The sequence below is a fragment of the Siniperca chuatsi genome, linkage group LG1, assembly GCF_020085105.1.
Source record: "Siniperca chuatsi isolate FFG_IHB_CAS linkage group LG1, ASM2008510v1, whole genome shotgun sequence".
Classification (NCBI taxonomy): Eukaryota; Metazoa; Chordata; class Actinopteri; order Centrarchiformes; family Sinipercidae; genus Siniperca; species Siniperca chuatsi.
In genome coordinates this window covers 19,042,952-19,068,653 of record NC_058042.1, presented here as the reverse complement: position 1 = coordinate 19,068,653, position 25,702 = coordinate 19,042,952, and the positions used below count along the sequence as shown (strand labels likewise).

Genomic DNA, 25,702 nt, shown 5'->3' with positions numbered 1-25,702 from the left:
ATTGTGATATGTTATTTGACAGCACCAGAAAGAGAAACTGGACTGATAAAACTAAAAAAAAAATACTGGAATTAAAGACAGACCAGTGGGCTATAAAAATCGTTTAATATCAGTGTGAGCCACAACAGCCTCACATTTAGATCACTTGTTCGGACATCGTTTCTATGCCTCTCTTCTAGTGTTTGACGATGCCATCGACAAGATTAGCCAACTGGTTGGTGGGTATTTTCACTCTCTCACACACACACACACACACACACACACACACACACACACACACACACACACACACACACACACACACACACACACACACACACACACACACACACACACACACACACACACACACACACACACACACACACACACACACACACACACACACACACACACACACACACACACACATTTGTAAAATCAATAATCCTCACTGAAGTAAAAAGAAATATTCATCAAGCAAAAACAAGAACAGTACATTGTCAAGCAGGCATAAAACACACAATGTCTTTCATACACAGTGATATACAACCAGCTTCCTCTTCATTTATTTCTTAATGTTAAATTAAAATCTGGATTCCAACACCAGCCAAAGATGTTCCAGTGTCACGCTGGTTGGGGTCCTTTAACCATCTACTGCAAGGCATCAGTTCAAGTAAATATTTATATTAAACTTGTTTACTTAGCTAAGAGCTACTGGCCTAACCATTAAAACACTATTAACATTATGATAACAGTGTGTTCTGACTGAAAGGATGACTCCATGAATAAAGGCAATATGTTGATGGAGGAGCGTTTCAAGGTATGCAGAAGGCCACCCAATGCAGACTAATGAATTGTCCAGAGGATAATGTTAAGAATATAGAGAGTGTGAGGTAGTGTGAGTGAATTAAGAGTTAAATATCTGTTTTAAAGAAAACATTTCAGCAGTGTGTAATATGCCATTTTGTTATTTGATTCTTACTCAGCTCAGTTCCTACCTACTACCTACAGTACATATGATCCATTTGTAATATCAGTCATATGTGCACAAATCAAATTTACAAACACAGAGTACTAACAGCTGCCTTTACTGATGTATTAACATGAACCAGGTTGAGGAAAGACTGTAATGGTGATGAAAATCTATTAATGTATTTAAGTTGAAACACCACGTCCCAGAAATGTAAGAATGGCTTCATTGAAAGAAAGATTTAACAGCCAGAAGTACCTTTGAAATCTTAAACATCTGAGAAACTCAGCAAACTATTTAAAATGTGTTTTCCCTATCAACATAATGAAGTGGCTGAGACTGGAAGAATTCTTATTATATTTATAGATTTATGGAAATCTCTACCAGACTAAAGAATAAGCATATAGTATGCTGAAATTGAATAAGGTTTAATAAGGGCAATGAGCATCAGCATAAAATACCAGCACACCATGTAATACCAGCACAGTGTGTAACTGACCAATACACACCATAACTAATGTACTTGCCATGTGATGTCAACTAATTCTGAATTTTAAAAATCATATCTCATTTGATTTCAGTTTTTTTGTAACTTGAGCTCAATCATTTTCCTGACCATGACTACAGATTATTCTGTGGTATGTTTGTGGTATGTGGTAGGACTCCATCACAGTATGGAAGGAAGGGTGTAGAAGGCACCTCCAGTAAAATGTAAGCCACAAACGGCCTTCTTCACAGAAGCCCTAGCTTTCTGACTTTAAAGTGCCCTAACATTAAAACAATGAGTAATTTTTTGGAATCCCTGCTGGAAAATAAAAATACAATAAAAAAATGCAAATTGCATAATCTAGGCCCTTTAAGACCTGTGCAACACATCACCATCCCTCCATTTGCAGCTGTTGTGAGATGAACAAGGGATATTTTTTCACAGCCCTGACAGGCTGCAGTCTGGACCAGATGGTGCTGCACTTAAATTCACCTGAATCCAGTGGAATATTTGCATTGAGGCTGCGTGTCCACCTACAGGTAAAGGGCTGATTTGCTTTGGCGATTCTGTGGGTGTTTTTCATCCCCTTTGTTCTTGTTCCAGTTCTTTAGCCCTTCAGGGAGAGAGGTGTCCTCCTCAAATTCCCCAAGCCCTTCAACAAACTCCTCATATGATGAATTCTCTTGAAAGGGACGAGTTCCTAGCAGCTCCACCATGTCGGCCTTGTGTAGAATCTCCTTTTCTAGAAGAAGTTTTGCCACCTGCAACATATGACCAATAATAGGAAACAACAAGCATTTTAATGACGATGGCTCCATCATAAAAAAAAAAAATGTGTTACTGATTGTAGACATCAAGAACAGATTTTCTTTCGTACTCAAAACACAAAATAGGCTGGAACAGAAGTAGTAGTAGTTACATCAAAGAGCAGTAGTAATAGTAGTATTTATTCATTTTTAAATAAATAAGGTAGTTGAGGTAAGCGATCTTCCTCACAATTCTTCCAACCAGTTTTTGAAAATGCGAATATAAGCAAAGCACAAATAAGCTATCAGTTGCTGCATCACAGTGTTCAGTGATCTGCTTTGGAGTACGAGACTCTTAATCTTTACTTCTCTCCATCCTTTTTGTCTTTCTAATCGTTCTCTAGACAGTGATAATAGTTCTCACCTTCTCCACCATTTCTTTCTTATCGGTGACGAGCTGAAGTGTTCGCTGGAAGGCAGCATCTATAAGCAAGCGGACCTCCTGGTCTATAAGCTGGGCAGTAGGTTCACTGAAGGGTTTCTCAGTTACTATGTCACCCTGCTGAGGGAGGTCAAAGGACACCTGACCCACCGCCTCGTTCATTCCAAACTGTACAACCTAAAATATGAAGAGAACTGAGCACTGTCAAATGGCAAACAGTGCTGCTTCACTTCAAACCAACCGCTTCTTATGTGCCGTAAATTTGCCGTAAATGTGGTGATTACCTGTGCATAGGCAGATTGTGTGACTTTCCTGAGGTCATCCTGCGCCCCGGTGGTGATTCGATGAAAGAAAACCTGCTCAGCCACTCGACCCCCCAGCATCATGCACATTCTGTCAAACAGCTGTTCCTGGGTGAACAGGTACTGTTCCTTAGGCAGATACTGCGCATAACCCAAACCCTTCCCTCTGGGAACAATGGACACCTTAGGGAGTATTTATAAGCATTATAATCAATCTAATTATTCATACAAGCATTTTGTGAAATCTTAATGTGATTGTAGAAGGTAAAAACAAATGATGCAAGGGCTGCAGAAGAATTCAGATAGTCAAGCAGCAGTGTGAGAGAAAAGAAGTGGTCTGAGTACCTTAAGTAGAGGGTCTGCATGTTCTAGGAACCAGCCGGTCACAGCGTGCCCGGCCTCATGATACGCCACAGTAGTCTTCTCTGGAAGCTGCAGTACCTGAGTCTTTTTCTCCAGACCTGAGGGCAAGGAGCATGTCTTACCAAACTGTTTTGTACAAGCATTAAGTTATCAGGGTTGAGGTGTCCTTCAAGCATACACTACATACAGTTGTCTTTGAGTACTGCATGAAATCACACTGTGGGGTGTATAACCCATATCCAATAGTCATTCTATGAGTATTGTCATAATATCAAGTGCACAAATGTGGTTGTTAAGTTACCTCCAATAACTCTGTCGACTGCCTGCTCAAAGTGCTTGGTACTGATATGTTGTTTGAGGTGACGTGCAGCTATTAGAGCAGCCTCATTACACACATTAGCAATATCAGCCCCTGAGACACACAAGAGACACAACAGCCAAGTTACAACAACAGATACACAAGACAAACTGTATGATCCTTTTAGATCAATCCAAAGACTGAGCTGTGTGTACACACGCGAACATGAACACATATCTCTTGTTCTTACCAGTAAAACCTGGGGTTAGAGCAGCTAGCATCCTAGCCAAAGCCTTTACTTCTATACTGGAGTCCAACTTTAGAGGTCTTAAATGCACCTTAAAGATGGATGCCCTGCCTTTAATATCTGGTGGGCCTGTAGAAAAAAGAAAACAAACATCATGAATTATATATTGCGTGTTTCAGGACATCCTCTTTTTAAAACAAAAGAATGATGAGAAGCGAGCAAAATATGATTAAAATAACTGTTGCTGCAGAAGTAACTCCATCACATGATAATGTTACTGATACAGAGGCAACACTAGTGTTAGAGATAATGCCTCCAACTTTGTCAAGGTGTTAATACATCAGTGTGTTGACTCCACACATATTTACAAACCTTAAAGAAGAACTGGGCAGTAAAGTGCAACATTGAAAGACACTGCAAATCGTGTGAGCTCCCCTTACAGCAGCATTAGCTCTTACAAGGGGAGAACTGTTTTCATGGGCAAGCAAAGTCATAAGGTGAATGCTACTCATCTTGAAGACAGCCTCTCAAAAATGTGAATATTCTTGAGCTTATATCTGGAGGCCTGTTCTTAAACTGACAGCTGAGAGTGTGTGAAGGAGCATTTGAAGGACACTTTAGATCTGAGTCTTGTTGAGCAATGTTTAAACTTTTGGCCTAATTACACAATGCATTATTCATTCAGGTTTAAGCCACACTTATTTTTGTTTAATGTTCATAATGATGTAACAAGTTATGTAACAAATTACTGATTAAACATTAATTAGTAATGTGATTGTTTTTTAAGCAACTTTATCTGACCAATACTGTTTACATGTAACAACAGAAAGACTAAAGGAAAGAGAACAGAGAAACTCAACAACGCAAAGAGGAGCGGTGTGTCCCATCCCTCATGTTGGCCTCCACTCATCTAATCCTTCTTTTATAGAAAACCAGCTCTCTCATTTTGACCCATTTTTCTTTGTCAGAGAGAAAACTGCCCTGCCCACCATTGTCCAGCACTGCTGGCATAAAGCAAATTAGATCTTAGCAGGCAGAAAAAGATCAACCATTTGAACCACAAAGATAAACAGTATGCAACTTAATGACATAAGTGAACTGGCGCAAAAAAAAATGACAGAAGCAAATCTAATAAGCTTGACGCTTATTTGTATGGAAGTACAAGATATGAGTGTCAGTAAGGTCTAGCTTAGCACCTTATCTGAAGCAGGCAAAAAAACCTAACAAAGTTAAATCTGGGTCTACATGCACATCAGTGCCACTGAATTGCATTTGTTGCATAGTGCCTGGTGTGCAGCAGTAGCCTACTGAGGTGGCATGGTAACACATTCATGCATCAACATGGATCATAAAACACCAGAGGGGAAGAACAGGAGAAAAAAAGAATACAAATCCAGGTTTGTTTCTAAGTCTAGAGGAAACTGAGAAGTCCAAAGGAACAAAGACTGTATCACAGAAAAAGGTTATTTGGGATGATTTTAGGGGCAAGATGTAAATCACAACCTGCAAATCACTCTATACTTGGAATAAGTGGTAAGGCATAAGTGATGCAGGACAAGAGGGCAAGGAGGTCAGAAACCAAAAAGTATATCTTAACAAATTTAGAAATGACTGGAAACAGTCATTTGAAAACAAACTAGACAACCTTGAAAGTGATAAATGATGATGCATGCAGGTGAGAGCAGGGAATTATAAAGCTAGAGAAGAGCCAGCTGGAAAGCAACAGAGGCAGACCTTAAGACCAATGCTATACTTTACCTATGTATATATGTCGATCAAAGCGTCCAGGCCTCATCAAAGCTGGATCCAAGATATCAGCTCGATTGGTGCCAGCTAAAACGACCACGTTAGTGCTACTGTTGAACCCTGTAATGACAAACAGTATAGATCTTGTAAAATAGTGCTCCAGGAATGGGACAAAGGCTCGAACACTGAAAGAGATGACACAAGTGCCTACCGTCCATTTCCACAAGCAACTGGTTGAGGGTGTTTTCCTGCTCGCTCTGGTTGCTAAAGTTCCCTCTGCCTCTCTTCCTGCCCACTGCATCAATCTCATCGATGAAAAGGATGCATGGAGCATTTTTTCGAGCTGTGGCAAACATATCTCTTATCTAATATGGACAGCAAAGAGATTTATAAATCAGTATTCATTACTACTGTAGTTAGCATAGTTTCCTACAGTGTTATTATTCAAACATAGAGAGTAAAGAAAAGGTAGACTGTTCTCTATGTCTGTATCTTACACATAAGAATTATTGTGTTTACAGATGATGATTATCATTTAGCTTCCAGAGTCAAGAGTCAAAGAGGCATTTAGCCCAGTGCTGACCCTAGCTGGGCCCACGCCAACAAACATTTCCTGGAACTCTGAGCCGTTGACGGTGATGAAGGGGACGTTGGCCTCTCCTGCAGTGGCCTTAGCTAGCAAGGTTTTGCCAGTTCCAGGTGGACCCGATAACACCGCACCCTGAAAACAAAGATGTTACTTAATGATCAATAAAAATGACTCTGAATACTTTGCCAGGTGGAGAAATATCTCACTTTAAGACTTCATTTTTATCCCATATTCGTCACCCTCACCACCAATGCCACAATCCTTTATGATATACAGTATGGCACACCTTTGGGATCTTGGCTCCTAGGTCCTGATACTGCCGCGGGTTCTTCAAGAAGTTGACAAATTCCAAAATCTCCAATTTAGCCTCCTCACAGCCTGCAACATCCTTGAATCGAACGCTGATGTTGTCTTTTATTATCTTGGCTTTGGATTCACTCATGCTAAAGGGGTTTCGTTGCCCCCTACCTCCACGACCTCCTGCCATTGGTCCCTGCCGCGTGGCAAAAAGTATAAAGCCAACCAGCAGTAAGGTTGGGAGAATGCTGTAAAGAAGTGTCCTGTGGGGAAAGAGAAAGAAGCTCAATTAGGCCAGCAAACATGAGCAAACCAACAGATATAAAAGTCACTTCAATATGAAAGTTCCAGGTACTTATCAGATTAATTTCTCACCCATCGCTTTCACTGCTGTAGAATACAGGCACTTTCTGTGTGGAATCCAGACCCATCTCTTGCTGTGCCATTTCCAGGTTGTGCTCAAATGAGTCAACACTGCCAATGTTGAACCACAAATAGCTCTGAAACATACAGACAACAGAAAACATATAACATGCAGTATACAGTATATATGCTTATCCACTTTAAAATTTACAGCAAGACTATATTACTTTTTAAAGAAGAAATAACAAGGAAGAAATAAATTCTTCCTCTTACAAATGAAAATAAGTAATAAATCGCACCAGCGCTCCTTTCAATGCACTCAGAGGTTTTGCTGCTACAGTCTTACTTGGTCTGGTAGGACCAGTAGCTCATGGTAGCTAATATTAGCAAACTCTTGGAAATTGTAATTTGATCAAATTATCTTAACTAATTTTCTACTAGCATTTTCAACCACATCTCATGGACCTAATCAGTGGACTGGATTTGAATGGATTTTGCTCAGTTGTCAGTCACAAATGAAAGTTCAGGACAAACCTAGTAAGAGGGTGTTGAGTTAAGGTTATTTTGTCAAACTATTCCCTACTTGTGTTACAGTTAAATTACATTTAAAAATTAAACATCCTTGCCACTTGTCACAGTGGCCTCTGTTCAGCAAAAGTTACATAGGCTCACTTTAATCTATAGTATAAGCTTATAAGCCTATATGTGTGTCTGTGTTTGAGAGAGAGATACATAATATTCATTAATTTTCATGATGATCAGTGCACAACGATAGCTGGTCATTCTATAAACGTTCTTATACGGTGGCAAATCAAGCATGCACATTCAAGCAAGTGTACATAAAAGACTGCAGACCAGCAGTTTTTGGGGAGGCCATGAACACAGTAAAACTAAATCATGATTAGAACCTAGGACTGACCAACAAAGTGACCTTTATGAAGAGCAAAAGAACGTAACAGCATTTTCATGCAACTAACCACTTCTGATGTTTTCACTCCGTGGGCAGGAATTACTTTGACGTATTGTTTATTGACAACTTCCAGGTGATCCACCTGTGTAGAGAGCACAATAACCAATTTGTTCATATTGCTGCAGAAACAAACATGCAGATAAAAGACACCCTCATTCAGAAGATCCCAAAGCTAAAACTCTCTCTGCCTCTTACCAAGCCTCTGCTCAAGTAGTGATGCACAAAGTCTTTCCAGGAGATCTGGACCCCCGTCTCTCTGAAGTAAAAGTACAAAAAAGCTGAGGTCATGCCTGCTGCCCCAATTGCAAGGTTGCGAACTGCTTTTTCATCCAAGGGGAAATCATCCTGTTAGATAAAAGAAATGTTGTAAGAGAGAGGAGACCAACTGATTAAAGAAAAACAAGCCCTTCCTCTCACCCTGCAGCTGCAGTATGCTGCCTCTCACAACATGTTTAAAGGAAAATATTTCAACATTTGAAAGTTTAGAAAGTCTGAAAGCATCATTTCAGCTTATATTCATTTTCTAACATAAATACACAGCATAAACAAATATATTTTTAAGAATCCATTAAATTTCACAACTAAAGAAATGTGACCAAGCTATGTAGTTAGTGGGGCATTTTACAGTGGAAAGAGACCTAACTATCATCTACTATAACTATATCATCTATAAGGTTAATATTAGAAGAGTATTATAGACCTGAATAGTAATTTATGTGACTGCCAAATTATGGAAAATGCAACTTTAACTTACACTAATGAGTAAAATGAGTCAAATCAAGCTTAGATTTTACCTTAAAATATCTCAGATTCCAGCATTTTAGTAAATATATTCCGTGTTATTATTGTTTGTGTGTAGTGCATTTTAATGATATGCATTAAAAACCTGAAGAAATAATTATTGTTAAAATGCTGGCTATGATTCGCACCTGAAAGCGTGTCCACCAGTGTGATTCTTTCTTTTTTTCTCCTCTTCGTCTTTCGTCCCCATTATCATTTGTGTCCCTCCCTTCACTTACAAGAGAGTCTTGCTCTTTGGTATTTTCATCTAAACAGTAACAGAAAATCAGTCATACACTGCATAAGAACAGAGAACAGAGGATGTACAAATGCTGCTTGTGACGATGACTCAAACCTTCCTCACCTTCAGCTGATTTGTTGTCGCCAGCACTTTGTTCACTCTTTGGGAAAAACTTTTCAAAACCTAATTTAACAGCAAATACACAACAAAATAATTAAGTGCAAATGGCTCACACTGACCCTAAAAAGATTTAGGTCATTGTGTCCACTCATGTAGCTACATTACATAGTGTAAGGTAGTGTAAGGTACATTACCTCTGGGTAGTTTGTTTGCGCTAAGTAACCGAGCGAGTGGGAAACTCTGATATAATCCCCCACATCTCCTTTGGATCAGTGACGTCTTCTGAAATAAAGATACTGTATGATGAATATGTTAGCAGTGAAGGCAGGGCCATAAAAAGACCTGTGGAAAATACATATACAGCAGAAAGGCATTAATTCAACATGCTATATGTAATAGATGTTGTTACACCTCATGTAAAATGGTAGAAAGGCGATACAAAATGAAACATGATGATCCACAGTCCCATGGTATCGTCAGCTGTTATGAATCAGTCATGCAGACTAGCTTTCATGTTCGTATAAGAGAAATCTGTCCTGTTACATGTTTTTTTTTTTTTTTTAACACCACCAAACAACATTATTCACAGGATTACTGAAATCTCATTATGCCCTGGACATACTGGACTGTGTCATGGTTAATCTAATTTCATCAAGTCATTACAACACTGTTGCAGATAACCAATTTATACTCGACACTGAACAGTTGCTATGAAGCTCACATGGTGTTTACTTACATATCTGTCACCTGTACATATTAAACACGGATGAAATGATTCGTAAAAAGGTTACAAATGCTTTTGGAAGTGGCTAAAACATGCGTTTGTTCCACACAACTGCAAAATGTTTGATTGGGATTTATCATTAGAGCACGACTGATCCTGGATGGAAGACAAATACTTCCATCCAGGATACATGATACATACTTATTGATACATGAGAATAATAAAAATCTGACAATATTGTATATCTGACAATATGTTATCTGATCTTTTTTTATAAACAGAACATAAACATTTTGTTTACATATCAAGATATATCTGAATGAAGATGTGTTATTGCTGAACAATAAACTTATCAAAAATGCCAGTAACAGTCAATAAAACAGATTTTTGAGATCTTTTTAAATATTAACTATGAATAAAACATATAACTAATAGAGAAAACAAAGTCAAATGAACATGTATTGCTGCAGTTTACTGCCTAGTTTCTGCCCATATCTTCCCACATACAAACCAATACCAAGATATTTGTAATAACCCAATATCGGCTGCTAATAACAGCCTGCTAATGTATTGAGAAAAAAAATCCTACAAGAATTGTATATTACAGGGATAGTTTTAAAATAAAGGAAAACTCAGTGTATTACATTTTTTTGTTTAATTGGAACAAGTGTCATCCCCTTGTGGAAAATAGTCCTGTGACACCAACAATATACTGTATCTCAAATACATTTTCATTAAGAAAACGTGATTTGGAACTCAATGATCAGTGTTGAAGTGCAGCTCTTTTTCTGGTAATGAACAGTGGACAGAAGTAGCATGACCAGAAATGACAGCAAAACTTGTCTCAGACTCAGCATAGTTTTTTTCTGTTCATTAGGCTCAAGTCTTACTTTGCAAGGAAAGCCCTGCTGTTTATTCCACATCATGTTGGTGCCATTCTTATCCAAATATACACGTGTAACAGACACACAGAAGTAGAAGTAAACACAACAGGCATTATCGTAGGATATATGGACATAACCTCGATCATTTTTGCTGACCTCGATAAGTCGATAAAGTTTCTCTGGTTTGATTATTCTGCTTCAATAAAAAAGCAGAAAGTCCACTGAAGCAAGTCAGCAAACTGTTACCTGATACCTCATCCCAGCCAGTGAACCTCCATTACATCATTACATTACTTATTTTATCACTGAGAAACTCCCGCACACAAGGGAGTTTTGTATTCGATAACTTATTTGCATGTCTGCTAACATTTGCTGAACCAATTTCGCAAAAAAGTAAATGCAACTGAATGAATGAACACAGTGACCGAGACACGTCCCCCTCAAACTAAACATTACGAACCTGAGGAAACCAACTTATAAACTAAACATGATCAAACGTAAATATCGTGAGAGTAGAAACAACTGAGGAAAGCTACATAAACAGTGCTGCAGTTTGTTTGTTTGGAGCTTTTTGGGGGGTCTGCTGCCTGCACGGAGGAACACTGTGTTCTTTCCCACGACAGCCCTGAAATACACCAGGCTCCAGCTCCTGCAACCGCTGTTATCCAACGCATCTGCAAGTAGGCTAGCTGTTGTTAAAGAACACGTTTGCGTTCATCTATTTTGAGAGGGCCGTAGTCGATGTCATACGGCGTAACGTTATTTAGCAATAAAGTTGGCCATTGAAGTTGCCATTCCTGGTCACGTAGGCTACAGTTAATATCAAACAGTAGCAAGTTTACATAAGAAGAAGAACAAAAACAATGTCACCGTACCGAGACGAGCGCGCCGCTGTTCCGAAAAGTAGCTGAAATTGTGTATAAGTCTCGGCTCCACATCCGAACCGTCCGAACCCGGTTCCGAAAGTGCCCGACGCTCACAGAGAGCATCCCCATCGTGTCAGCTACTTTCTCTGCGCTTCGCTGGATTGATACCGGGCCATCAAGAAGTACCGTGCACCCGATGCCATCAACCACCCTCCAAATCTCTCGCGAGATTTCGATTACAAACTAGCAGTGTGAGGTTTCAGATGTGGGGCATTTTTGCCATGAATTTAGTCCGAAAGGCAGAATTTTCTTTCACAATTTGGGGCTTAAATCGTGTCTAGGCGGAACCCCTAAGGTCTACAAGCTAAAGCATTTACAGTGTGTTTCTTGGGGAAAGAATGCTTTTGCATGTCTGATCCATCCCTTCCAGGAATGGAGAGAAAGGTGGAAGGAAAAGTGACACCATCCTGGGATGGACTGTAAACCATTGTGACTGGAGGAGAAAGGTGAAACGCCACATCGTCCCATGCAATTACAAAGTGTTCTGGATTCTCACTTGTCCCCTTTCCTTACCTGGCACAAGTCTTTCATAGAGGTCATAAAGGATCAAAACAGGCGCTCAGTGGTGGAAATTAGGCGTTATGTAGATGTAGCAGAATGTAAGAAATTGCAGTCTAATTTACAGTATTTTTGTGTTATGTTATTGTTTTTTTACAATAGTATGTGAATGTGCAAAATGGACTGTAAATACACAGATTTGGTGGTGGCTGAGTTTGAGCGAGACCGAAACAGTTCATGAATTTTGAAAGCTGTGGTCATTGAATGCATTTTGTGTCAAAGCAATGAAAAGTGATCCACAGTTTAGTCTGAGTCTATTGAGAAACACATTTTGTAGTCTATGTTTTTGTTTTTTTCAAGAACCAACTTTATAAGACACGTCCATATTAAGGGTGGGTTCACTGGGTTCATTCTGTACTCATGCAGCAGTCTGTACGAGACCAGCAGTCCTGTTTATCATGGTGCTATCGTTTTCAACTGCGTGTTACCTATATATTTTGTATTTTGAATTCTAACATTACATAATGATTGGATTTGAATTTGGGTTCAGTTCCACCGGACATACTATACTTTGCATAATGTTACAAATATAGCAGTTTTTACTCCACTACATTTACCTGACTGCTATAGTTACATCCAACTTTTAGATTTTACATACAAAGCATATGATCAATAAACAAAATATGTTTAATATATAACTTACACATGTACACATGTATATATACAGTATGTCTCAACATTTGTCTTGGAAAGTCAAATGGCTGTCAAAACAGAGGATGTCATAGGCACCAAGTAGCTGCCAATATTGGGCGTGACATTTATTTTTATTATATCTTTGCTGCTGCTAGCAAAAAAAAAAAAAAAAAAGGGAGAGTTTTCACATCTGTGCCAGTGGGGCCCACTATGTCATAATTCATTCCTGAATAGATGAAAGTTGAACTTGACTTGATCACAACACTGCAGCTTTAATGCATTTTATTACTTTATTCATGCACTACTCTATGTTTTGCAACAGGGCATGGCTTTTACCAACACCATGTATGTCCATTAGTTTGAAAAAAATAAACCCAACAACAAATACAGTACATCATGCTGAAAGATAACACAGCCAAAACTCATTATTTTAAAACAAATACTTTAGGTCAACATTTACACATTACTAAATGTGTTACTTAACATCTTTGTCATCTCTGGACAAAATGTGCTATAGGTACATTAAGACTGAAACCATTAACATGATGTTAAGTGTGTTAAGACGTTTGGATAACAGCTGTGACAATCTTAGGCACACAATGTTCATGAGTATTCACATCTATTTGCTACACACTGCACTAAACTGAACCAGATTAAACACAGATTAAACTGTCTACAATGAGTTCACAGTTTTGAATGAAAGGAAAACACATTTAACTCCCATATTGCTTTTCTTTTTCATTTAAACAATTCTTAAAAGAAAATGTACTGGTAATGCATGCTTTGATTATACATCTGTTGCCAATATATGTATTTATATTTCAAAATATGGTTTTAATGATTGTATATACACAACCTTTTCTCAAACAACTGAAAGCCATATAATTTCTTTATTCAATTAATAAACTCAAAGCAGGCCTACACTGTAAGGTAAAAATGGAATGCTGAAAAGAAATTTAAAGGCCTGGAAATATTTTTTTAAGATCTTATTAAATGTTAAACAGATCAACAGATTATGAGTCTGAAAGGAAAATAGGCATGTAACACAAATGGAGGAGGAGTATGGACTGCTTTAGGGACAGTACTTGAGATATGAACAGTGTTGGAAGTGATGGAAAATGTGTAAAAAGGGGAAAAAAGAAAGTTACAGTGATGTTATGATCACATAGTCTAATATATTTAATTCATTTCTTATTGTAAACTAATTAAACACTATGCATCATACTAACTTATATGACCTAATAAACTGATGCTTGGAAATGACATCTCAGTGCAAGGTCATTCACTTAACTTTCGAGCATGTTTTTGTATCTAAAATAAAAACATGGAAGCTGAAAGGCAAATTTCTAGTTAATATGATTTGGTGATGGTGTGTATATGGCAATCTTAAAGTTTACTATTCAGCAAAGTTGGCAGTATAGGTTAATGCACCCGAGGCTTGTAACAGTTAATATGCAACTCCTGCATGCATAATCACCTACTGATGAGGTGGCTTTTCTCTATAGGGCATTTATTCTGTACATTTATACAAGCAGACACACACACTAATGCGACACACACATACACAGTGTTCAGTAGATCCAATTTCAGTATGGATTAAAAAGTTGGATTAAAAAAAATATATATATTAATTTCCAGATGGGTTTCTAAGTACCCTGCTTCATAGTGTACAGGAAGATAAATACACTACAGTTCAAAACATATGCACAAAACAAATCGTGGACAAAGACGAAAAGCTAGTCTTCCATCAGACCTTCTTGATCGAGTAGAGCACAACAAGGCAAAGTGCAACATCCTGTAATGTCAGGTGGTCCTCTCCAGAGTTATGCATCTTTCACGTCTGACTCCTCGTCCTGCTTGCGATCAGTCATTCGGGCACATCGTGGACAAGTTGTGGAGTTGTCATAGTAACAATCTCTAAAGAGACACATAACAAACACCAACAATTCTTGTTATATAATACATCATATTAATGGTGTCCATTTGGGTAATGTGTTGTTTTTCATTTTAAAGAGATAGTTCAGTGTTTGGGCAATTGTACTGTTTTGCTATCTACAGTATGTTGAGTGGGACAAACTCAATAATGCCTTTCTTATTTCTGTGTATACAGTTTGAAGGTATGTTACCTGGTGATTTTAGACTAGATTGGCCGAATAACTGGACGTCTTTAGGATTTCTAGTAGCTCAATTCAAAAGTAGGGAAAAACACCTTTTTCAGTGCTGAGGCTTTAGTATTTCGTACCCGTTACCGAAATGCTATATTTTTCTTCACATATTATTGTTAATTATTATTGTATTTTTCAGTCTGACTGGTTAGTGGTGACTAACCTGTGGAAGACAGCAGAGCACTCGTGGCAGACTGAGGTGTGACTGTCAAAAGGGAACAGGATGTCTCCTTCTTTACACAACTCACACACAAATCCTTTGGCCTGACAACGCTACACACACACACATACACACACAAAATGGGAAAGAAAGTCAGGGTTTCAGGATGGTTATATGTTTTGTGCTCCTTTTGCAAATAATACATTTGTGGATACTACAAGATTAAGTTATGTGTGATGTATACACAGGCAATAAGCTTGCTAACAAAGAGAAGTCATTAGTATTGTTCTTTGTGCTTTATGTATGAGCTCACCTCACAGTCTAGTTTGATGTGCTTAGCAAACGTGGTGTGGATCTCTGTGAGGGAGCAGCTGAGTCTGCCACTGGAGATGTCAATCAAATCTTGAAGTGAGTACATGTCATCGTTCTCCACAAAGTGCTGCCGATCTTGTAGCTGGGAAACACAAACACAAATACAAAAGAAAACTATTTATGAAAATGTGTTATTGCATCGTGAAATGTATGCAACCTGCGACCACCAACCTTGCTGAGGGAAAACATATTAAATAATTTCATGAGATCATACTAGCCAACAAACACTAAAATATGGACAAAAACAAACTTTTATGAGCACATATTACATATATTTTTTGTCTGTTGGAAATCCTTTTTAGTAGTGTCACAAATATCAATGCACACGTAGCCAAGTTCTGAAATACTAGGAGGACAAATTATAAGAAGTATTTGAGCTGATGCTGAATGTTTACCAAGAATAGTCAAGTTTACAGTATTTGTATAGATTAATATCATATACAGTGTCTCAATTTTACATCAGCCCAAACACTCCATGTCCACCACATGGTGGTGCTGTTGTAACATATTACTTAGTGGTCACATACCAGTGATCATGCCAGTGTATATGAAGCTTTAACTGCACCATGCAAAGTCAAATGCAAATGCAAATTTGTGGTGAATAGATAATATAAACTGTTTCTGACCTGTAGTAATAGCCGAGCCTCCATGGCCTCCTTACAGGTAATAAAGTAAGGTTTCATCAACAGAATATCTTGACGGAGTTTCTGTAAAGGAAAACCACACGCACACATTGCTGTCAGTCTCACTTAATGCAGAGTTGCAGTTGATTTCCCATCTCACTGCTTGTGCTAGCAGTACTCCAGACAAAAATTGATTTTCAGCATAATAGCACCTGACGCAAAACATAGTGACAAAGTGCTAGAATGGGTTGGGTGTCAAAACAACTGGAACAGTAACTATAATGAAGGTGTCATGGTCACATTATTTTAGATGGGATTCCAGGCTAAAACTGAGAACACAGCTGTCAAAGATAATTAGAACTGTGGATTTCATTTTATCTACACTGAGAACATCTTTACTTCAAACTCTTGCTTCAATTTCTTGCAGGGTCTTTACTAGCGCCTCCAAAAAAGCTACCCACCCTGATCTCGACCAGTTCCTCCACAAAGTTGAATAGCAGCGGGTTGATTTCTTTCAGCTTCAGCACAGGTCGTGGCAGCATCAGGGCCAGGTAGCGCAATGAGGAACGACAAACCTGAGAAACAGGCACACTGTCAGAACACAGACTGGCTGAATATGCCCACATGAACACGCTAATATCCTTTTCATACCAACACAGTGATGTAGGTTAAACCTGCATTGATGGACAGCCTGAATAGGTCAATGCGCATCATCTGACCTGGATTCCCAACCCTCCTCCTGACCTGGGTGGAACTTGAAAGTGGGTCAGATGCTGACTGGCTTTCATAAACAGGCATTTCTATTAGAGATGGGAATGTAATTTAATGTTATTGATGTTTAAACAACATTAAGCTGACTCCCCTTGAGACATTTTCTTGGACTCGACAAAGTTCCTTCACAGGCTGTGCAGCACTCTTTAACATGTAAAATTGGTGGAGTGCCCCCTTAAGTTTATTTGATGCTTCTGTAATATAATTCTGTGTAATTCTGATGTTTCGCAGTAACATTTTTAAGAGTACAGTTGCAGATTTGAGTCTCTTTCAACAGAGACAAACAAAGAATAACATACAGTTTGACATAAGTCTCATTCAATGACGATGCTGCTTTTTTTGTGTTAAGAAAACACAAATCATACACTCGTCTCCTGTTTGAAAGGGGTATAACTTGACAAGAAGTCTCATAGATTCATATATAAATGATGAAGGGATATTTTTACATGTTAAGTGTATTTTGTTGTTGAGGGTACCTTGCGTGGCTCAAACTCCCAATTGTGGATGACCCGAGCTGGGACGATTGCTGTGTCATTCCAGTGGCATGTGCTGCAGTAATATTGGCCTGTGTAGTCACACTGTCTGGCTTCACTTGGCACACCCCCTACAAGATAAATATGGCACAGTACAGTCAAACTATGAAACAAAGGAAAGCAAGATGACTTTAAAACACCCTGATTAAAGGTGGGGTATGTGATTCTAATCCAATACACGTCTTTTTGTCAAATTCAGTGAATATCTTCTCACGGTCCGCTAGCTGTCCATTCAGTGTGTGCTGAAAAAAACTCTGGTGTTAGTACACAGCCCTGGCTCTGTAAATGGGACCAAGTGGCTCGGACCGAGTCACACAACACTATTCCAGCCATTCCAGCCATGATTTGTGTCTCAGGTAAGGTTAAATGACTTGTCCGCGGACATTCAACTTACATTCTAGTTTGCCAAGATCTGCTGTTGTTGTGATGTTAGCTATAGTAGCAGGAGAGTTGTGAGTATTGCTGTCTGGAGCTGGTTTGCTGGCTCTGGGAAACCACCTCGTACTCTCTGGCTGTTAGCTTCGCAGCTTTGCAGCAGCAACTATAGGGGCAGTTTGCTAACCCACAACTTAGCTATAATTAGTTACATTACTTGCTGTGTCGTTGTTCGCTCTAAATAATGGTATTTGACATGGTATTGGATTTCTCCAGAATTGCATACCCCACCTTTAAATATGAAGTATTTAGATATGTGGGAGAGAATAAATATGTCCTAAAAATTATGTTCCATGTCAAATATGTGCACACTCAATTTTTGTAGCTCAGTAATTTCTAGTTAGCAAGTTCTGGATGGCTGTAAAGTAACCTCATTTACAACTGTGTGCACATGCCTATCAAGCAAATTTAAGTTTGGCCAAATCAGCCTACATATTGCTTTTAGATCCTCTGTTTCTCTATTTCAACATGCCAAACATAAACCAACACAGTAAATTTGTACTCACTCAGTGAAATAGGAGTGCGACATTCTGCACAACGGTAGTCTTGCCGGTCTAGTCCTATCTCAGGGCAGATGCTGAGCTCGTACTCAGACTGGTGGCTGACCTTTGACCTGACACAGGGCTTGGTGATCATGTTCATACACTTACTATGGCAACGATAATAGCAACCTGAAACAAGAAAGGGACAAATTTTTTATTGTGTAATGGCATTACCACTATACGCAATGGGTTTGATATGAATGGCTGGTTAACAGATCTTGCATGGAGGTCTGAATTTTGAACAATCTTAAACATCCTATTCCATGCACAATGGGATGGACAATTTTGCTACTAAAATATCTCCACAACGCTGTATCAGACTGATACACTGTATAGTGTGTCTCACCTGTGCACGTATACCAAGTCTGGATAAGGCCCCAGATGATAGTGCTACACTTGTCACAGGTCTGTTTCACACTCTTGCTCTTTTCCTTGGAAAAGCGGTGCTCCAGTAGGGTTCTCAGATTAGGCTCATCCTCCTCGGGGTCCTTTTAAGGGACAAAACAATTCACAAAGGCATCCAACAAAGCAGCAACACAGTTCATGTACAGCTGTAAGACATTGATTACAGCAAAATATGTGCACAATACTAACTTGTGTACAATGAGACATTCACACCACCTCCTAGACTACATTAGAGTTTCATATTATACCATGGGTGTTAACATGTGTATTTTGCCTAAAAATTGTTATTTGATACAAACCCAGTGAAATAAATAAAAACATATGCAAACATTTGCACGTATTTATTTTGGCGCATTTTAATAGTCCTTCTGTTCTCGCTGTATGATCCTCCCTGAAGCATCATAGACAAATTTCTATTCCCTAGACAGAGCTTGTCTGTTCAACTTGCATCAGATGGCAATTCAATATTCAGCTGCATTATTATATAAAATAAAGTGCTCTGTAAAAATTCCCTGTAGTATTCAGCTGCTTCACAGGATATGGTTCAAAATGACACAATATCAGTAAAACACACACACAAAAAATGACACAGAAAATCAACTAACATTCTCTTTTCTATAAAATGCATTCAAATCCCAACTGGATTTGTTTATTTGAGTGTCCTGCAAGAAACTAGACTGTAAGTAATACTGTACTTTCTGTAATTTAAAGAAAATCTCAGGAAACAGAAACTGTGCTATTTGAAACATGAGGAGTTTTTGCAGGAAGTTGCTGATCTCCCCAAACTTATTTATCACCTCAGTCTCCATGAATGTCCGCAATGCTTGCTCTCATTTATCTTATTCAGGGCAATGTGATACAATGAAAGCTGAAGAAAGCCTTTATTTGAAATGTATTGTTGGCACACAGTAGGCCAAGAAGATTTTCTTATGATCTTCCTGATTACCTCTCTGACACTGATCTCAAGCATTATGTCTCAGCTACAGGCCTGCAACTACAATATAATTTAAAGTTCTTCCTATTATAACTACTGCACCCATTAGGTTATTCTTAACCCTTAAATTCTATATTTTCCAAACGCACTTGAATGCAGCATTAGTTTCCAAAAATGCCTCTCCAGAAATACAGTAAAAATGCATACTTTAGATAATACATTTCCATCTGCAAACATATGTGTACAGCTGTGCATTCCACAAAATCGAAAACATGCAAGTGAAATTAGTCAATTGTGAATTTCTTTTACTGACTGTCCCACTGAGCCAACACCAACAACTACAATATTAGGTTATCCACTTCTCCATTCACTACTCATTTCCAACCTTAAGCTCCTGCAGTTTGAGACGAAGGTGAATAAGTTTCACTACAGTGTCCTTCTGTCTCTCCGAGTGTTCTGGCAGCTCCAAGATCATCTTTTTACACTCCTCTATGGCCACTTTCAGCTGTTCAATGTCGGACGCCACAAACGAACCCTGTCACAGGCAAACAAGAGCAAAAGCATGTCTCAACATACAGTAAATAGAATAGGAAGTTCTGTATGTAAGCACTCTCAGTTTAACAATATGAACCAGTTTCATTTAGTGTTGAGTTGAGGCAGACAGCAGAAACAATGCTTTACTTACCATAGGCCTTGAGAAGTGGTCCTCAGCTAAACCAAGGTCCATGGTCCGATCTGAACTGTGGGTTCTGGTCCCAGAGAACATCTCAGGCCTTGCTTCTGAAAAGAGGGCAACGAGGCATAAAGCACTGTTCTTCTTGTAAGCATACACAATATGGTCTGGTAAGTGCACTCAGTCCTGCATGCTAATTTCACACACATGACTGGTCACTCAAGACAATACCTACACTCTGACTCACTGCACAAGAAGTCTCAAGAGGCTCAAAGTTCAAATTAGACAACTGTAGGAATCACAGGTAACTGTCTTATCAGTTCTGGTAATGTGTAACCATTCCACTCCTACTGTCTTAAACCTGCTGCTCACCAAACTGAATGAACTTTGAAGTGCTGATCACTTGAGCAACAATCAATCTGTTGCGTAACCATTCATGTGGTATGCTTCTAAATCAATTAAATCTAGTGCTAACATTCTTCTTCTATATTTGGACAACTACTGCTGCTACTATCAACTATTTTTGTACAAAAATGTGTTTCATCTGTGGTACTGTACATGTAGAGTATGACTGTATGTGTGCTATGATCGTTGGTCTAGCAAAGTCCTGACAAATGTGAAATGATTCTGATCCTCATTAGTCACATGACTTTAACCACTGGCAATACAGTAAGGGAAATTACAACAGCTTTGTTTGTGCTCATAAATAGATTAGTTAGAGTTAATATAACCATAATATCATTATATGATGAACATAATACTTCATCATTCATTCAATATAATGTTTTTAGGAGATGCATAGAGTTGTTGCTAAATAGGGGTGAGCATGTGCTTTCTGATGTATGCGACCATATTAGCTGCTTAGAGCTGGATTCATAGATTTTATATTTTTGGTCTCTTGGGGGAAGCAGAACAAGCTGAAACACAACATCTGATTTATCACCTTATACAGTTGTTATGGCGAACATGTTAGCAAACTAAAGCCTATTTACATATCCAGGAGACACAGAGCAACATTAGCATTCATCTGGAGACATGTTTCTGTCCACCTGACAAATTAAGTCCAGTATTCATTCTCTTAGCTCTGTTCTAGGCTCCACAAGACATCTGGCTGCTAAATGCTATGCACTATGATGAGCAGCTAGTCGCTAACTTTGTCTGCCGTTTGGTGCTGGACAGGGCACATGGATGTATTATCCATGGTTAATATAAAAAATATTGATAAGTCCAACTTAGAGGCTGAATTTACAACAAGATAACACAAAACTGGGAATAACTGGGGAACACTGAATTATGTGCATTGTACTAAGAGGACAAAATCACCTGTACAGCTTAATGCAACACTTTCCCAAACAGAAAGTTTGACCAGCATCCATTTTTTTTGGCAAGTACATTGAGGTTTTGTTTGTCTATATGAAAATATTTTAAAGGGAAAAGGGGAAACACCAAAAATGGCAATGCAATGTACAGTACATGGTCAACCCAAGTCTGTAGTATGTCAAATACAATCTGATCACGACCTAGGTTCAATTTTAATTGTAATGAATGTGTATTTTGTAAAACAGAAATAGAAACAATTGAGCTTCTGATGTTCTCTTGTAATGTATCTAATTTATTTTGGGAGGATTTTCACAATTGGATATTGAGTAATAATTTGACTATGCCAGCCCTGACTTATAGTAATATTAGATTTGGTTTTATAATGGAAGACAGAAAATTTGAATTTTGATTGTATGATCATATCATACTGATACTGATCAGTATTTCAGATTTTTACATTAACGTGAGTACCGTAGCTACTGAGTTCAACGCAGCTGGCTAGATGGTTAGCTAGCCACAATTGTATTCAGCAATAAATAATAGTAATAATAATAATTTTAACAAGTATGCTGACTGATATTTTGATTTGGAACATTAAAAAATGCAAAAATCTAGCAAAACTGGACTGAGGAATCTAAAAATGAGGGAGGAAATGAAACAAAATTTGAAAAGACAAACAGGCCTTACATTTATAATCTTTCAAATGATACATGGTAAACAAACTTACTCTCCATCTTACTGAAAAGGTGCAGACAAATGCGGCTGTTACCTGCATACACCTCAGAACAAAACATGTTGAGTGAACTCCGCTTCTCAGCACCAGACAAGAAGAGAGGACAACGAAGCAGGAAAACACAGATGACAGCAGTGAAATCAGCTTAGCTAACAGTGTAAGGCTTGCCTGTCAAAATGATTGTAATCCAACAAAAACGTCCCAAATCCTAAAATACAGGAAGTGTTACTAAAGTACTGCTTACATTTTTACTTTTCGTTTCCTCTGGTTGAGCTACAGTAGTTCCAACTTCCTTTTCTATAAGCTTAGAGTTACTCACAAGAGTCTAGTGTGCTTGTTCTTTATGTTATTAGGATCTGTTCAAGACTAGATGAAAACTGTTTAACCTGTGTAAATATTTGAAGGAAATAATTTGTCAAAATCAGTTTCACGAGGGAGTCACTACATACAGTGAGTGAGCCATAGTGACATAATATAAGCACCAAGTAGCCCCACTGTAAGTTTACATCTGCAAGTGACATTTAGAAATGCAGAAACCGTGATCTCCGAAAACACTTCCCACTGCAGCACCTACCTGTTTAGTAATATCAAGAAAATCTGTAAATTAGGCAGATTACTACACTCCCTTTCTACCCATAGATCATTAAAATAGTTGAACTTTATCTTTATGTTCCTACAGTGGACGACTCAAGGAGAGCTGAGTATTTTATCCTCCTCATGACAGACCACAGGCAGTGAACATTTTTTATTTTTAAAATAGCTAATAAAATCCCAAATTAATTTGTGTTTTTTCACAGTCTACTAAACCAGACATGTTTTCAAAGCGTAACAGAATATTGAAACAATGGCTGGATGTCTGCCAAAGTAGATGAGATATAAAGTCAAAATTTTCATCATCACGATAGGAGCTGAAAGATGTTAATTTCTCATCCTCACAATTTTAATGGCTGCACTTATACACGTCAGCATTTAATTTCTGGGATTTTCCCTGATACATCGGAAGGTGCAACAGGGGGTAAAACAGAGTTGTGTTGTGCTTGGGTCATAGTCCATGTATTTTGGCAGTTCCCTATAGTGAAATATAGCATATGACATATCAGGTCCAGTTGCAGTCTCGACTAATAATGCTTTTAAACAGCTTTTTCTTCATGGGGTCTTTGTGACCACCAGATAAAATAAATAAATCTATAAGGTGCGGTGAAGTGCTGTATGAGTTGCTGTCAGTCACCAGAATAAACTTTTTTTAATTTTTCCACGTGGGTATAGCGCTAATGATGTAGGACAACAGTCCCCAAAACTGTCCAATGAATGAGGTCCAATAAATGATGTCCATATATGACGTCACGTTTACACCTCTTGGTTCATTCGTAAGTTAAAGTATACATGAAACAGCGTCCAACCTAAAGGCAACAATATTGTTTTTCCTTTAACTGAACTACAGGTGTGAAAGTGACCTTAAAGTGGGGTCATATTTGACACTTGAGATGGCTGTGTCATGATTTGTCTGTGAAGAACGTCTGCAAACTTTACCGTGCTGTGGGGGCGTCTTGCCTTCTTGGTGACCATCGTCTTCCTCTCCACGATCGAAGGGATTGAGGCGGGTTTGGCGGAAAAGTGCAAGTCTCTCATCATACTCCATTTCATCGGCTACATCTAAGGAAGACAAATTATATTAGTCACACTGGTAAATTTCTCTTCTCGTGTTTATGAATTGAAGCAGGAAAGAGGATCATGGTCGTCTTTTAATAAAAGCCAGATAGCTAATGTGTCTGCATGCACATCTTTAAACCTGGTTATAATACAGACTTTTTGTTAAAGCTAATCCAGCACCACAGAAGATATTATACAACTATTTTCACAGACTGAGTAGTACTCCTTTTGACTAGTAAATTGACTTTGACACAGACACCTCTTTTTTTTTTTTTTTTTAACTACAAATGCTCAAATTGAATAATGTATTGCCATGGCAAGAGGTTTAGAAACTGGTCCACAGCTATTTTATAAACAAAAATAGCATGACCAAAACATGAACTGTTTTTTATAACCACAAAAAGGAATGGAGGTTTCTTAAAGCGTTATCAATGGAAAATGGTCTGAAGTAGCTAAAAGGAAACCTCAACATAAGTGAATACCTCACCTTCAACTTGCTATGAGTTCCCAAAAGGCTGTGGTTCATAAAATAAAAACTATGTGACTAACATTACCGGTATGCTAGTGTTTTGAGGATGCGTGTCAATTAAAATGGCATAGACATTAAAACCACAGCACTTCTATGAAAATCAATGTGCTCTATTCAAACAGACAATAACAAAACGGTCGCCTAGCAGGCTGCAAAGCTGGTTAACAGGAAGTCATTTCTAAAGAATGATCCAAATACAGAATTAGCTATTTATAACATTTTCATCATACATTTTACCATCGAGCTCAGCACATGGGGTCACGCAAGAAAACACTGCAAAGCCTGAGAAACGTTATAAACACAGTTTGAAGCCTCACCTCACCAATTATAATCAATCAGCTCTGCTGTTGACAGTCCTCCTCTATAAAGCGGTAGCCTTGATTATGCTTCGAGTATCACTGCTAAACATGTAGGATATTGAATATAATTAATCACAGCTATGCCACTAGTATAAAAACGGCACATCAACATCAATACACAGATGTCAACAGTAGGCTAACGTTAGCTAGCTAACGAGCTTTCAAAACAAACCAATCATCTGTTTTGATGCTTATGTTAGCGAATTTAACGGGTCGGTCTAGTCGGAAGCTTACCCCGTTGTTGACCTTATTTATCATCGAGGAATCGGCAGTTGTCAAATATACTCTATAGTCGACGAGTGAAGTTAATATGTACAGTTCTCCCTGTGTTGTTTTGTCTCTGTCATCAGCAACATCATAAGGCAAAAAGCGTCAAGTCATCTATTGTTAAAAACTAATTTTCCGGTTAGTATTTTCGAAATAAAACCCTTCATGGCTGCGATGCAATTGTATTGTGTGATAACGTGAGGTAATTAAGAATGCTTTTGATAAGCTACCTGTACTTAATAAAGACAAAACCATAATGCTAATAAAGACATTGAATAAAAACATAATGCTTCTGTCTCTTGTCTAAACGTGGCATATTAAGCCAAATTAGCTTATATGGGGGTAATGTTTGATGCTTTTACTTTGAAAATATACTTACATTACGTTCGGTCTCTTTCCTTTTCAGATATGAAAAAACATCACCTTCAAAGTGTAGGCTACATGTCATGGTAGGACTTTTCTTTCCTTTAAAGGTTATATTGATAACATTTTTATGTAGACGAACATTTACAAAAATTTTCATCACAGAGCTTTTAGAAAGGTGGGGAATAAAAGTATCACTT

General features: G+C 38.2%; 2 protein-coding genes across 12 annotated transcripts; both read right to left on the bottom strand.

Moving 5' to 3' along the window:
• Positions 1–86: 86 nt before the first annotated feature.
• LOC122881550 (AFG3-like protein 1) lies at positions 87–11,714 on the bottom strand. 2 transcript variants are annotated; one of them, XM_044207884.1, is made up of 17 exons: positions 11,427–11,714; positions 9,138–9,222; positions 8,947–9,006; positions 8,732–8,850; positions 7,998–8,147; positions 7,810–7,884; positions 6,845–6,969; positions 6,459–6,732; positions 6,167–6,304; positions 5,795–5,948; positions 5,596–5,703; positions 3,841–3,966; positions 3,594–3,704; positions 3,275–3,390; positions 2,912–3,112; positions 2,610–2,804; positions 87–2,200 (listed from the first exon to the last, which is right to left on the bottom strand). In XM_044207884.1, the coding sequence occupies exons 1-17, from the start codon at positions 11,544–11,546 to the stop codon at positions 1,973–1,975; spliced, it is 2,385 nt and encodes a 794-aa protein (XP_044063819.1). In that variant the 5' UTR covers positions 11,547–11,714; the 3' UTR covers positions 87–1,972. The 2 variants fall into 2 exon arrangements, with proteins under 2 accessions (XP_044063819.1, XP_044063812.1); XM_044207877.1 differs by having other exon boundaries at positions 9,138–9,225; positions 11,427–11,711.
• A 1,206-nt stretch (positions 11,715–12,920) lies between these two features.
• On the bottom strand, positions 12,921–25,264 carry def8 (differentially expressed in FDCP 8 homolog). 10 transcript variants are annotated; one of them, XM_044207951.1, is made up of 14 exons: positions 25,107–25,257; positions 24,831–24,914; positions 23,865–23,987; positions 20,294–20,388; positions 19,994–20,143; positions 18,616–18,757; positions 18,234–18,398; positions 17,236–17,363; positions 16,708–16,788; positions 16,450–16,563; positions 15,992–16,072; positions 15,307–15,447; positions 14,997–15,106; positions 12,921–14,585 (listed from the first exon to the last, which is right to left on the bottom strand). In XM_044207951.1, exons 3-14 carry the CDS (start codon positions 23,971–23,973, stop codon positions 14,492–14,494), a joined length of 1,410 nt encoding a protein of 469 aa, XP_044063886.1. In that variant the 5' UTR covers positions 23,974–23,987; positions 24,831–24,914; positions 25,107–25,257; the 3' UTR covers positions 12,921–14,491. The 10 variants fall into 10 exon arrangements, with proteins under 10 accessions (XP_044063886.1, XP_044063935.1, XP_044063892.1 ...); XM_044208000.1 differs by having other exon boundaries at positions 20,294–20,385; XM_044207957.1 differs by having other exon boundaries at positions 24,836–24,914.
• Positions 25,265–25,702: the final 438 nt, after the last annotated feature.